At 33.1% G+C, this 15,954-nt stretch overlaps 1 protein-coding gene across 1 annotated transcript; it reads left to right on the top strand.

Annotated features, from left to right (window-relative positions):
* Positions 1-1,700: 1,700 nt before the first annotated feature.
* Positions 1,701-15,321, top strand: LOC118073996 (homeobox protein ceh-31-like). Its single transcript, XM_035094831.1, has 3 exons — positions 1,701-2,964; positions 7,639-7,858; positions 13,508-15,321. The coding sequence occupies exons 1-3, from the start codon at positions 2,526-2,528 to the stop codon at positions 13,992-13,994; spliced, it is 1,146 nt and encodes a 381-aa protein (XP_034950722.1). The 5' UTR covers positions 1,701-2,525; the 3' UTR covers positions 13,995-15,321.
* The last annotated feature ends 633 nt before the right edge of the window (positions 15,322-15,954 follow it).

The raw sequence follows: 15,954 nt of genomic DNA, 5'->3' as shown, positions 1-15,954 counted from the left end.
ATGACCACGTTACGAGCTCCGTTAACTTTTTTTCCACTCTTCTGACCAACGCATTTTGTCGCGCACACTTGCCTGCATGTTTTTTCTTTAATGTCAATGTCATTTTTCTGAAAAAAGAAAAAAAAAAGTTAATTAAACCATTTTAAATCTTACAAAACGACAAAGTTGCTGCTTTAAAAAATAGTTTTAACAGAAATAAATTATATTTCTTTTTTCTCATTCTCACCTGCATCTTGATCAATTACTACTTCATTCTTTAATTAATTATTTTTATTCATAATTTATAAAATTATCTAGAAAAAAGTAAATTAGTTTCTTAATCATATTTACACAAGCTTAGTTTATCTATTATGGAGGAAAAAAAAAGAAACATTTTCTATTCTAAAACAACTGTATTTATTTATAGAAAACAACCTAATCATTGAAATCAAATGTATTAATTCGAAAGAATAAAAAACCAACCTTCGAGGAAAAAATTAAAGTCAAAGTTTATTGACATCAGTTGATATTAAATTACATTTAAATCCGTTTTTTTTTATCAGCTCTGATTATTTATACATAAATAATGGAGGAAATCCTTTCACGGCATAAAAAGCAATTAAAGATACTAATTTTGAAAATTAAAAATGCATAATAAATGAATGAAAATAACAGTTATAAATAAATAATAAAAATCTACAAAGTGCTCTATATCATTCCCTGTATTATTGATAACAATGAATTCCGGTGGGTCAAGTCAACATGTGTCAATTGTAAACATTTTTATAGGCATGTCGTGACCGTGATTGACAGGATTGGTATAGAATATATTCACAGCGCAATAGTCAAGTATAAAAGCTTGGAAAGTACAGAAAAGTGGCCTGAGGGCGCAAGTCATTTCCGCCTGAATGTATGTAAGCACAAATTAAATGACATAAGCAAGTCCAGATGGTAAAGAGCCAACTTTATATATGTGACTGACTAATTTATATTAATTCCACAATTTCCAGATTCAATCAGATAAGCATAATTGTTTTTTATAGATACCACCCCATAAAATAATACTAATTACAATATTGGACAAGTAATTCAATAAATAGGTTTGAAATGATTTCCAAAAGCTTTTACAAATCGAATGGTTGATGTCAGATGGAAAAGTGAAGAGGGTGAATGGCAATAAGAGAAATTTGCTAATTCAAAAGGCTTTTGCCAATATAAGTACACAGAGTTGTTCCTCTTGCTCTCAATCGTTTTCCTGGCGTTGGTTCGATCCATTCTGTATATATTCTTTTTTCATCACATCTTCGATCTCACTTGGTCTCACGTGCAAATCGCAGCTTCCTTCTTCTCATACTTCTATATCCCTATTATACTCTGTCACTTTCTGCCCCACGTTTCATCGAGGGTCTTTTTTCTTCCGCTTGGCCCCCCGCCAGTAATCCTCCTCGGCACGACCGACCATAATGAAAGATATTAACTACAATTTTATATCGAATTACTGCTGAAACACATTTCAAATTACTTGGGCGTAGCTCGTGAACGGTGGAATGCTGAGGTTTTCATCATCACCATTGGCTGACTCGTTACAATCTCTAGAATCCATTGGCAGAGAGTTGAGTATAGTGGGGTTGACTTGGGGCGTTCCTTCACCACGATATGGCCGCCCCAGGAGCCTTCGTTGGCCTCGACTTGAACATTTTAGCTCAGTCGAGTCAGCTCAATCCATACGTTCACATGTTGAACGATACGAGTCCTTGATCACGAGTGTATATTACATGATTACATCTTTTAACTATTTATACTCACATTTCGAGACTATTTGTGTTGATTAACTGAGTTAATTAATTGGTTTAATTACTAGCCTGTGGATGCCATTAAGTGATTTTAATGACTTGAGAGCTAGTTGTTTGAAAACTATTTATGTATGTGCTGGTGAGAGTGACTCTGTTTATTCATTTTTTATCATTCTTGGATACGTTGATAATCAATTTGCTGAGTAATTAATTCATTAGCTGTGAGATACATTGGAAATATTTTTCATGTATCTGATGAAAAAATGAGTGAAAAGATAGCAACATTTAGTTGAAATCACTGTCACTAATAATTATAACAACAGCAGAGGAAGAGTTTAAAAGAGGAAAAATAAAAGCGGAAATGGCTGACGGGCGTGCTTCTGTGCACGGTAATTATGTTAACTGGGCAGTTAGCAATTAAGCAAAGAACCGAGCAAGCGCAGCCTCTTAATTGCTGCGCGGCCAAACGAAACTTATATGTACAGTCTGAGTAGTATATCAACTTTGTTCAATATTCCTTCACCTCTGCTGTACTTAACCATCATTTCTTCCACTTTGTTTGCCATCACATTTCCCATATCAATTAGCTAATCAATTATTCGTCTGGCTGGTGAATGTTAACTGCCAAGTATCAGCAGGTGACTCTTCACCGTCGGCAAAATTTTATCATCTCGATTCCACGAGAGTCTAGACGTGGTGGCGACAGCAGAGGAATCAGTAACTAAAAGCCCTCCGGGGTCACCAATCCTCGCAATGACAGTTCATCATCAAAGTCATCACGTAACAGCACTCAGTGGCATCACGGTCCAAGCTGGAAGTGGTGCTGGGCTTAATCTAAGTCGCATGGCTGGTCTTGATCATACTCATAGGGGGCTAGAGAGTCTTGATAGGCTCTCGAATGGCCTTGATGCTCGAAATAACAACGTCAACAATAGCAGCAATCATAGTAGCAATCTTGAACGATCAGGTGATGCTTCCACAACGATGCCACATAGGTCAAGGTTTATGATCACTGATATTTTGGCCGACGCATCAAGCCCGTCTTCATTACCAAGTCAAGAGCCACCTGGTAGTCCTCCTTCAGCTCCACGAGACCTCAGCATCAGACAGTCCCGTACACCCAGCCTCAAGAGGAAAAGAGATGACGACAGTGATGCCAGTCATCATGATCCTTCCTCTGTGCCTTCTAATGGTAAGTTCTCATAATTATCAGCATCATCACTGTCGGTAGTCAAACTATACCTAAAACATTTAAGAATTGTAATATTCCAACAGACTTAAAAGTAACATTATTTTTGTATTGGATTTTTTTTAACTAATCATATAGACCCTTGTTGGTTGACTCCATTCATGTATATACCTGACACGGAAATCCTTTGAGTGACTATCTCTTGACTTATACTAGCTTTTAAGTATCAGAAAGATGTTTCTTTTTCTTGATGATGAAGATAATGACATGGTACCTAATGGCCTTAACCCAAATCCTGTTTTCTGAAATGAAAGAAAAATACAATCTATTATTATATCATATTCTTTCTCATTTATAATATTTTTTCTGTTTGTTTATTGGGGCAATTAATTCCATGATTATTCGAACAATCAGAAAAAAACGCGTCACACAATTGTCTGTGATTATCATTTGTAAGCCTTAATAAGCATCTATCTATGTAGAAACGAGAATAAATAAAAACAGCACCAAGTAATAAAGGTGGAAGTGGTGATACGAAAAATCGCATTTGTTTTATCTAATAACATGCTCTAGGCTGTTTTACGTTATCATTGAAACTTGATTATCTGAATAGAGGCAATTTTGCTCGAGTGTTTGAACCGACGGTTAAAGGAATTAATGTGCAGTGATTAGCTAGCATATGAGGCGCGTGCTTGGGTAAGTATAACATTGGAAAAAAGCTTTTTGAAATTATTATACAAAGCGTCAGAAGTCAAAAAGCGTGAAAACTTGAGAAGCGTTGATGGAATATGTATTATAAAAAGAGGAAAAAGTGTGGGTTTTGAATAGTGATGGTGGTAGAATTGGCTTTAATCCGCTTAGAGAGTGTGCCTCGCCCGTTGGAAACATGTAGATCATAGACGACCATCAGCTTCACGCCCTGTCGGAATAACGCCAAGGTGTCGAGCAATTGTCACGGCCCCGTTTATAATCCCTAAACCGGAAATGATTGGCAAGCGTTTAGAGATCTCAATGTAATATTGTATTGCTTGACTATGACTCTCCTCAACGGCTGTCAGCATCTTGACCTGTAGGATTAATTTTTTGGTTGGAGCCTGTCACACGCGGGAAAGCTTAAACACATCAAAGGGTGTGCGAAATTCATCTGACAGTTATACGGAAGTTAACATTAAAATGAGAGCCCACTACTATATTCTATGAGATTGTATAGATTGTATGTGACACAATACGATTGAATTAAAATAAGCAAACGTATGTGTAATACCAAATGAATGCTAATGACCCGACCAACATGCTGTTATTCACGCGCGAGTCATCATTATCTGTCGAGACTGAATGCTGTCACGCTGATGGAGTTTTATGTATACGTATATGTGCATGTATGATATTTGTGTAAGTGTAATACATATATTAGTGTGGGCAGTCATCGTGTAGTCGTCAGGATTCGTGTAACTTGTATATATTCAACGCTAGTATAACGAGATTCGCAAAAGCCTCTTAACCTCCACCATTGTCGAGGGCAAACCACTCACATTACCCTTAGGAAGAGATTTCTTCATTCAATTCTGCCCTCCCTCTTCTTTGTGCCTCTCTGAGAAAATTCTTTCACTACTGTGCAAAATAATAAACCCATGAAATATTCATTTGGATAATTGTCGATAAAAATATCATCATGTAAATAACAACTGGTTCCCTAGATTACCAACTACTTTCACAGCTTTATTAATTAACAATAAAATGTTATTTATTGTAGAATATCAAATACTTCCGCATCTATTTATCGCTTTTTAATGGAACCTGAATGCTTCGTTTAATGAAAATTGTCCATGCCATGCTTGGAATAATATAACTATTAATCAAATCAAAATATGCATCGATAAATTAAAAATAAATATCGTTTAATATTTTCTTTTTATTATTATTATTATTATTTTTCCTACTAGTTTTTATTTGTCATTTTCACAATACTTATTATTTATGTCGATAAAAAAAAATCAATATATACTGAAAAATATATTTAATACATAATTTTTGTAATTAACATTTTCTTTTTATCATATTAATGTCAGATGAAATAAGTATGCTAATTATTTCTTCAATAATTATCATTCCTTGTAATAATTAACTAACTTTATCAACAATTAAACATTTAAATGTTCTTAAATGTTTCCTGTTAAATACTTAAATGAAGTATTTAAGTAGAAAACTCGTGACAATAACAATAATTAATTATTAAAAAAATATATATATGTATATAATACTTGGAGAAATATTTTATGACAGTAGTATATGTAGGGTTGGTTATTTTAAAAATACTAAAACAGTTCCAGCAACTGCAATTTATTTAAAAATAAAATCTCAAACTCATCATAAACATTTTACTGTATCTGACAATGTCAATGTCCTCTCTTTATATTAGTTTACACACATGTGTATTCCATGTACGTAACAAAATATAAGATCGAAGTGCGTACACGCGCAATTGGCACGCGACAAAATCGCTACGTAAACTCTTTACAAATTGAACAAAACTTGTGGTGAACACCCTGCTGTTGCAGGACACTCAACTTGCGATTCTTCGTACGCATCAAATACATGTGTTTGCTACAATTTTAAATGTAAACTTACATACACGGAACGAGCATGTAAACCACTTGGTGACTCGCTAACAGGGTTATTGCGTGACTAAATCCCCTTTTGCCCCTCGACTCTTTATTTTCTCCGTGTGATACCTGCTGGTTTATTAGACAAGAGATCTGAAAGCTTTTATATCTTTTATAATGAAATAAATTAAGAGTAATAAGCTAATGACTTTTTTCTCTTTTTTTTTTATAGCATGTATCATGCATAATTGAGTATTGATTTGGAAAATAGATTTTAAGTGTTTTGTCAAGTGTACAGGGAATAAATAAATTAACCAATAAAAATGAACCATGACGTTCATTCCTTGTTCCCTAGAGGTGTCGAAAGGTAACACAATGACTCGAGGGTCAGATTCAAGGATGCATTGACTAGTGACTGTTGTACAAGGGGCAAAGACCAGTATCCAGAGAAATTTAGGGGTTGCGTATTATACTCTAAAGCACTTGAGAGGGTAACTTCTCATGAATTGAATACCATTTTTCACGCTCTGCCTTTTTTGACGACTCTAAAATCACTTCATTTGCGCAACCACAAATATTCTTTTTATTCCATCCTGTTTTCATTTCTATTTGATCAAGTAAAATCCCAATATTTAGACACTGTTTTTTTATTTATCAACTAATTAATTATTTATTGGAAGACATTAGGCTTGATGGAAATCATTTCAGTTAAATTGTTGATCGACTTATTGTTCGAATAATTTAACCCAAACATTTTATCTTTATTAAATGAAGAGATAAATATTTGATCAAGTAGTATTAGTTTAATAAAAAAGATCATGTCAGACATTTGGAGTAATAAATGAATTAGAACAAATTTATTGATAACCTCGATAATATAGGAAAGTTTTTGATGATGATGTAGTCATTAATAATATTTATGTAGTATATTTATTAGATTTTTTTTCATCAGAGTGTTGTTATTGTACTTCAAGACAAACAATGAGCCAAAAAAGAAGTTTATAAATTTTCTAGCAGTATATAAAGCTCTGAGAAGTCATATACGAAACAGTCTTGAGTTACTTTGGGATCTAAAGGTTGAAAAACTCAGGGAAAAGTTCCGACTAACGTTTTGGAAGTGTCTCAAAAAGAAAACTCCACCAGCGGGACTCCTCTAAGTGTATCACATAGTAAATTTAGTTTTCCAACCTCCGTTCTTTAGAGTGTATTCCTGCATCGCTGGTCTGCTAGTGGAGTCTAGCTTCTTTTTTATCATGTATTCTTTATCTCAGTTGCACTGAAGCTTTTCGCGTATTTTTCGTGAAGAAATGGCTGCCATTTCCCAACATGGTGGATGAGTCAAATCGTTCAAGCGAATCTGGCCGATCAAACGGGGAGTAAGAGCCGCGCTTTCGCCTGGGTTAACTCAATCTCAATTCTTTCTTTTTCTCTCATTCTATCCCTCAATTCCATCCCCACCATTATCATGTTCGGCTATTGCCATCATCAACTATATCCGCCGGTTCCAATCGATGAACTCCCGACAACGGGCCTTTTAGATATACTTTACGATTCCCAGAGGAAAATATTTCTCATCCTCTTCTTTTTTTTCTTTTTTTTTATCCGCTACAAGAGATAAAGAAAATTTAAACATCTTTTGTTTCTCCGAGGGAACACCCACGCTTTTAGAATAATTTGCGCGGTCAACGACGCGGCTGCGTAATCCGCAGCCGTTAGCCAATCACATCTCGTGGGCGCGGAAGCATCTGAAATAAAAAGAATTGAGTGTCAGATCGTTAGAATCATAAAAATACGAGACAGACAAATAAATAGATAATTTTATGACATCAAAATATTTCTATGCCATGCAAATTTTTTTTAGAGAAATTAGTCTTCAGATTAATGATGACCAGGTGATGAAAGTTCCACTTTTAAAAATGACAAAAATGAAACAAACTTCAATTAAATAACTTAAATTATTTTAAAATTAATCTTAAAAAATATTTAAATTTACCTTGATTCATTTTGAAGTTGATTTGATAAAATAGTTATATTATCAATCCATCATAATAATAATCATTTAATGGTGTTCCAGGTGTGAATGAGGACAATCAGAAGGATTCTTCAATAACACCAATATCACCACCGAGCAAGAAGCAACGTAAAGCCCGAACAGCATTTACTGATAATCAACTTCAAACATTGGAGAAAAGTTTTGAGAGACAAAAGTACCTGAGTGTTCAGGACCGGATGGAACTCGCGGCTAAGTTAAATCTAACCGATACGCAGGTCAAAACGTGGTACCAAAATAGAAGGTAATCATTAACTTTTCTTTCCTTAACTAGATAATTAAAAAGATTAAAAGCAATTTTTGAGTAACTTTACGAAGTAAATTGTTGTAAGAAATAATTAAGAAGAACAAAGAAATGGATAATTAGAAAGAGGATAAAACAAGAAGCTTTTTCTACACTCAATTATCAAAGTCTTGTATCGGTTGAGATGAATTTGTATCGGTTCATTCTTCGTCAAAACCCATAACGAATTGAAGGACTCAAATCGGCATCCGATAAAGGCTCTCGTTTAAGAAGTTAAACGCATCTTGCCACTAAATACCCGAGAACCTTCATATTACTCCCAGTCAAGCTCGTTTACTTGCATCGTTTTTCCCTGTTTGCTACTTTAAAACAACATCGAGCGCATCATTTGAATTTTTTCCGGTCACAACCGGACTAATCGCTAGGGGCGGAGGATCTAAAGCCATCGCTATAGTCATCAGGCGCCAGTGACTTGGTAGAAATCTTCAGAAGCGGTTATAAATGACTACTTTTTCATTTTTTATTGCTACAACTCTTTTACACTCCATTCAATTAATCGTAACTCTCCTCTATCTCTCTGTTTTGCTTCAATTCATCTTCCAACCGGAAAAAAGAACTAAACCGAAAAATAGTCGAATTTTGTAATGATCTATCGGGAGGAAAAAAAAAACAAAAAGGAAGAAATATTTTTACCTTGTAACTCATTTTTTATTTTTTAATTATCATCATCAACGTTGAAATAAATATTCTTCCTCACCACACCTGATTAAAATCGTATTGCATTCCCAATGGAACGTTGATGTCAACATATCTCTTATTTATTTCTATTTGTTACTTAAATCAGCCGAATCAAATTACCTGTCTGAATACCAGATATGACATTTATAAACAGGAATAAATTAAAAATGTTATGTTGACATAATATAATTATTATTATGCAAATACTGATTTCATTTAAAGTCTCATTTTGTTTCTATTGAAAAATATCTATCATTTGTAGAATTATTTTAATTATAACTGATACACTTGGACAGCTATTGCTAATAAGTAGAGCTATTTAATTTTGTTCTGACATTTCATTACACTAAACATTTCAAAAGGAATTTAGAAATCAATTTCCATTAAAATAACATTTTTTTTTCCCGCTAAATGTATGAATAATAAAATAACCCTAGAGGCTTTTTTTTTCTAACACTCTGAATAAAAGTTTTCACTTACATAGCAACTTTTTTACTTTTTGTTGCTGCTAGCAAAGCACTCTTTTATCACAGCTATTATAAAAACATTTGCCAAAGATAGTCTTGATAAGTATGATAATAATATCCAAGTATCAATTGATCTAGAGCTATCATGAGGTTCTTTTTAAGAATAACTCAAGGAAAAAGTGTACATTTGATTTTTCCCCGATTATGTTCCAACATGGATTATGTTTTAGGAACGTTGAGAGGCGGGCAATCGTTACGGGTCGTTAAATTATCCCCCGAGAAATCGTTTCTACTTATCAGCTAATCACGGGCGCGAGTATGGACGTATGGGCAAACCGCCATAGCGTGACGTACAAGTTTTCATGTTGATGTAAACCTACATTAGTCAACTTCTAGTCTTTGAGGTTTAGTTAAGTTGCTTACTCGTGAGCTTGCGTATCGCAGAATCCATTAAAAAACTCACCTTTTATTTTCTATTTAGTCCAACTTGAAACTTTTATTTCTCAAGTATTTTAATCTTGCTAAAAAAAAGAAAACAAGCTAGAGGACATCGCACGCCACATTGCCTGCTACATATAGCCTTGTAAAGTCCAATTGTTCATTTATTTCCGCCGTGTCGTTGGAGCAATTTACCTGGCTATCCTAAAATGCGGATAGAAAAATGGTTTAAAAGAAACAAATTAGCTAGTACGTTCGCTTGAGCTACCGCATAATACTCTAGAATTATGAGTCGCGTCCTGAGGGCAGAATCCTCTTACACGCATGGACTACTGTGGTGGCTAGACTTGCAAGTTGACTTGTATACATATATATCCAACTGACTGATGATGACCACACTTTGAAGACTATAAAGAAAATTATTATACGTTCACGCTGACTCCTATAAATCTATTTTCATCCTTTTTTAAATCCCTCCAATTATCCCACAATGACAGATCGCTCTATGACTCCTGCAAATAAATTTATACGGTAAATATAATGATCTTAAAGACAAATGACAATTGTCACTGTAGTAAGAAGTAAAAGACACTTGTTTTGTACTTGTCAGAATATAATATTGTGTCACTGCAACACCGTGAGAATGTCTTGCTGAAGTCAATCCAGGAAGAAGACACTGGCTTTACTTCCCACGCTACTTCCAATGTCTATCGTTATAACGGCCACACACGATCATTATTATTTTTATATGTTCTCCTTTTCGTGAAAAGTCCACTCTATAAAATCATAAAATGATCATAATATTAAAATAAAGCCAATTGGACACGTACTAAATAAGTCTTTGATGATGAAATTCCTGAGAACATCTAGATGTTAGCTAGCAAATTGTTCTCAGTTATAAAATAAAATTTCTTCTTACTATTTGAATGAGTTGATAAAGTTTTACTGCTAAAGCACAGATTAATTAAACTCGATAGTAAAGTTGAGGTTGAAACTTGGGTCACTTGGATTGTTATTAATTTAATAATAATGTTGCTGCTATAGATAATCGCATTAATTTTGACCTATTTACCAACTACAATTCTTCAACAATGTATAAATATGTAAAGAGGAAATAATTTATAATCGAATATCAGTTAGTTAATTTGTGTACACACATTTAAAAGGGCGATTAATAGATAAGTTGATGATATCATGTATTTATTTATCATAAAGTCGTAATAGTTATAAGCAACAATTATAATTCCCTTTGTTACCATTCTTCCCCTATTTCATATTAATTCTCATCAAACAGATGTTTTCTTTATTGTTAGATAGAGAATTAATTTATTAAAAGAACACCCTCTTATACACTTTTCATAAATTTTTACTCTTTTTAAAATGATTGTACCTATTATTATCATGTACTTTAGACGTCAATGACGTACATGCCAGACCCCTACAACCGCAGACGAGAAACTAGAAACTAGAATTACAGCCATTATAAATACATTAACTCTTGTATTGTATAGAATATATACTCTGAGGATGTAATTCTATTATTTTTTCTTACCTCTTACAACTACTTATAGTCGATAGATTAATCACTCTAACTAAATATATCACTAATTTACGCAATATCTCATACTTCTAAGAAATGATACACTATAAATTAGTTCTTTGATTTATTCATTATATATATTATTATTTTATATATCATTGAATGATGCATCTAAGTCGTTAATTTCTTGATAAAAACCACAATCATTTTTTTATCCATCTTCCAATTATAATACGTTTATTTTTTATCACTTTTTTTCTAATATATTGTTTCAATTACCACGAACTGATTATTCAACATTCAATCGTTTAATGCGAAATTAAAAAAACCTTTTTCTATAAAATTGATTGTTAATTACTATACTTTATCATTATTGCTAATTATACCATGTCATATAATATTTAATTGCTATTTATTGATTTTTAAATTCAATTTATTGTTTAAAATATTCTACAATTTAATAATAAAATTACTAATAATTATAAATGATAAATTACGTAAGAATATATTGAAAATGATTCGATGAATTGATTGAAAGTTGATAGTTTTGGATTAGAGTAGAAAAAAAAGTATTTTAGGTTGAAGATAACAATTAAAGTAAATTTATTACAAGTCTTTTGAGCAGATATTTATCTAACCGAAATATTTGAAAGCATAAAGACATCTTTAAGGTGATAAATCAATAACGCTCGAGTGCACTGAGAGGGTAGAAGCCAATTAAGGGTGTTTTGGAGTATAGTTGCACTCAGAGAACGCCTGTATACCAAAAAAAAGGGGGAGGGGGGGGAAGAGCAATAGAATAGTGACGAGGTATTAAAAAACATTACTCATCATATAATCGCACTCGAATCAAATGTCCGTACTCTCCATTCTCCGCATCCTTCTCCTCTCATGTCAGACTAAAATGAGAAATGATCTAAACTGTTTAAAATTCATAAACGACTTTTATAATGCCATACAATATATCTCTATATAAGTTACTATTTTGTTCAATGTGCCCTATATATGTATATCCCTTGGCAAATTTTCCAAACCATCAAGTCATTGTATGTCAAATAAAATTCATCCAAATTACCAACTGGTTCGAGTTTAGAATCAATTTCTTTCTTATTCAAAAGATGTTCTATAAAAAGTAATACGTTAACGGCTTACTTTATGGCTTCAACCTCCAGTGTGTCCAGTTGTTTATCTCTAATCATTATGATTATTAGTAACAAATGAGTGGTAATACGCGTGCGTAAGTCATGATATGTCTTCTTGGAAGCGTGTAGGCTAGGAGTAGAAAAGCGTTGGGCGTCAGTGTGCGTGGCATGATACGCGATGATTAGCCACTGAACTCCATGGGCTATTTGTTAGTATAATAAGGGCCGCAGTGTGGCAAACGTAACCACTTGGTAGCACGCCATTCCGTTTTAGCGTAATTTTCTCAGATGAGAATTTACATACGACTTTAGGGTCAAGAGAGAGGGTAGCAAAAGGGAGTTGAAATTGTGATTACTCGATGCGATTCATAGGATTGCTCGGTCAGTCCTTCTCCACCCACTTTTCCAATGCCCTATCATTCTCTTGCCATATAAAACCACCGTGTGCCATACTCCAAAGTCAACCTGGTCGATTCGTACTCATGCTTCCGCTAATTTTACACGTGATGTCTAGATATACTATTCGATTTAAACTACCTACATACTAATACTCTGCATAAACATCGTAATAACATGTTTAAAGAGCTTTAATCTTACTTCATTTCAATATTTATTCACTCTAAATGTGCACCAACAAAGAAATGGGCTTTATAAAAATTTAAATTGTTATTGACCAAAGTCTTTTTATTTAATTTTTTGCTTCAATCTTATAATCACTCATTTTAAATGGTCTCCATACTAGTATTTATTTTACAAAATCTTTTTGTTTTTGTTAATTTTTTTTCAAATTTTTTTTTTTTTATTGTAAAGAAAATTATTTTATTTTGACATTTTTTACGACCTAACTCAACTTCTTGACCATTAAAAATTGATTACTGATAAAACTTTCCTTCAAAATAATCTTTTTTGGAGCCCAGCAAACACCTGCTTACTTCAAAGACTTGGAATATCACTTTTTAGAGATATTTCAGAGCTATATAGATATTATTTTTACTAAATTCCTCATTAACAAATAATAAAACTGCAAAGTTATCATATCTTTACGTCATTCTTGATTGTAACAAAATTATCATATCTGTTAGATGTCAACAGTTGACAACAAAATAACTGAAAATAGATGTACAAGCAATTATTTATAGCAGCATTAAATATTTTTTTATCTTCAACTTTAAAACCTGTTTTTTAACTAATTTTTACCTCAAGATAAATCAATTACTGATAAAAAAAAATTAATCTAAATGATTTCAATTTAAAATTATTTTCTCTGAAAAATGAGTACGTTGTTAGCAAGAAATTTAATTTCAATTTTTTTTTTCTGTTCCAGAACCAAATGGAAAAGACAAACGATCGTGAGTTTCGAAATCTTAGCCGAGGCAGGCAATTACGTGGCTCTTCACAGTATGTACGGAAATCGTCCTGGAGTTCCAACACAACCACCTTACTGGTATCCTGGAACACCTGTAGCACCACCAAATGAACTTTTCTATCGACCACCAGCAGCTGCAGCAGCAATCACGTTACAAAAACCAATGCCTCACCGATTTTATCCACCAACAATGCAAATGCTGACTGCTGGACCAAGCGCAACATTAGGAAGTTTAGCTGCTAGTTCGAGTCTTTCTAATTTAAGTAGTTATTACAACAGAGAAAGTCCTGAAATCATGCAAGATCCTCGAGATCGAGAACACATGGAACGTATAGCAATGGAAAGAACGAGAAGCAAGAGTCTAGAGAGGTCCCCACCACCAAGAGAAGATAGTCCAAGAAGCGAACGAGCTGACAGTGATGATGAAAGTATACATGATGTCTAGGACTGGGAACTTTCGTTCCATATTTGGAACATTCAAAAGTCTAGTGATCCTGATCAGTCACCAGGTTGATGATAGATTAGCAAGTTAAGTGAATAAACAGAGTGTTACAGAGACAACCGGATAACGGAAACAAGGAAGAAACGTGATACGGGCCATGGCATAAAGTTTTCAGACATCTGAGATTTGCGAGAAAATATAAAGCCAGGATGTGACGTGCGGTTAACCGACTTGAGACTTTATGCACATTAATAATGTTTGTGGTGGATAATCGAGTGTGTAGGATGGATAGATATATTCATACATATAATAAATCTGACGTGTCAATTGCAGAAAATATGAGGTATTAAATTTAAATGTGCAATTTGTTTGGCCAAACTCTTATTCACTACTCTCATATCCACAAAGACAATTAATTAAAACGAAGGTAATAATAAGTGTTGAAGGAAAAAAAATTATCATGATCCGTTCTATTAATTTAAATTAATGGCTCAAATATTTTGTGTTAAGTATGTTGGAATCGATGGATAATTGTTGCCAGGTATGAATATTGTCATCAAACTAAATCATAAGACTTGTTGCTGAATCATGATTAAATATTATCTATGATTTTTTAATTTTACATGTAGACAATTGGATACATTGTGAAGTGTAAATAATGATACTCAGACTGTGAGTCTTTTTTTTTCAATTAATAAGGAAGCAATTAAGCTTCCAATTTAGTTTAAGACTTGAAGTTGTAAATATGCTGTTCATTACGAGCGAGAATATACGTAATTTGAATTGCGAGTGCGGAAGTATGAATGTGAAATGAGTGAGTATATATGAGAAAATCTCAATACTTCACTAATAAATTAATTCTAAGATAAATCAACTAATTGAATAAACAAATAAAAAAGTGAAAATAAATCTATATGTTGGCATATTGCAAAATATTTTTCAGATTCAAATATATATATTATGCATTTTTATTTGGATAAAATGTTTTAAAAGCGCCTAGCGCATTTTATTTATTTTTTTTTTAATTTTTGGCCACACTTCTCCATCAATTCGTAACTACGTTACTTAAGAAAAAAAATTACCAGTATTATGAATGTATAAAAGTAGATTATATGATAAAAATATGAATGTGAGGATATATGGTAATGGTGATGATGATGATGATGATGGTGATGAAATGATGTAGTATAAAAAAAGTATGATATTAACAGCGATAATACTTAAAAAATGCGTTGTCGTCGCATCGAATGCGTTCGAAAAAAAATGTAACTTGTTCGCCGTGCGATTAATGTTAAACCTTGCAGCAAAAAATAATAGCGAACTTATGCTTTGTATAATAATGTCTGTATAGCAAAAATTATTATATGGAAAATATATTATACTAAATTTACTTCTAGACATTAACATAATTTTTTGAATATCATTAATCATTATCCTTCTCTTTATATTAATGATTCTCATTGCAATTATTTACCTCTCGTCAATTACACGTAGAACAGCAGCTTGAAGTAATTATGCAGAGCGCTGATATTACAAAGAAAAAGGCTTATTTTGTAGTTATTAGGGTAAACTATGTAGTTGCTTTAACTCATCCAATTATGTGAAATTAATTTGGTGCCTATTAGTGGTTAGATAGTATGGGGCTAACGATTTTCTAGCCGGTAAATTCATCGAACCGGGACAATTTCAAGTTCTAGACTCACCCACCGTAAAAGCCAACTCTCAGTTACACTACTAAAGTCTTTCATCCCTTAAAAAAAATGGATAAAAAAAGAATATTACTACTGCGGTAACTACTGTCAATCGTCATCCAAAGCGACGTTTCCGCTTGACAGAAATGTGAGCAGTTCCGTTGATAGAGAAACAGAAGATTCAACAGAGGATGTGGTTAACCCTTTTGGTGTGTAAGGTCGTATAATATTTTTACAGGGCTTCCTCATGCTCGAAACTTGCAAGTGGCTCG

Source organism: Chelonus insularis, unplaced genomic scaffold, assembly GCF_013357705.1.
Source record: "Chelonus insularis isolate UGA/USDA-ARS -01 unplaced genomic scaffold, ASM1335770v1 contig_131_pilon, whole genome shotgun sequence".
Lineage (NCBI taxonomy): Eukaryota > Metazoa > Arthropoda > Insecta > Hymenoptera > Braconidae > Chelonus > Chelonus insularis.
Note: the sequence above shows the minus strand (reverse complement) of the source record. Positions and strands in the feature narration are given on the sequence as shown.

Bases quoted from the DNA above. Each gene is read 5' to 3' on its own strand.
- LOC118073996 (XM_035094831.1), top strand. From the start codon at position 2,526: ATGACAGTTCATCATCAAAGTCATCACGTAACAGCACTCAGTGGCATC. The intron at 2,965-7,638 runs GTAAGTTCTCAT...ATGGTGTTCCAG, and splicing joins TTCCTCTGTGCCTTCTAATG to GTGTGAATGAGGACAATCAG. The intron at 7,859-13,507 runs GTAATCATTAAC...TTTCTGTTCCAG, and splicing joins ACGTGGTACCAAAATAGAAG to AACCAAATGGAAAAGACAAA.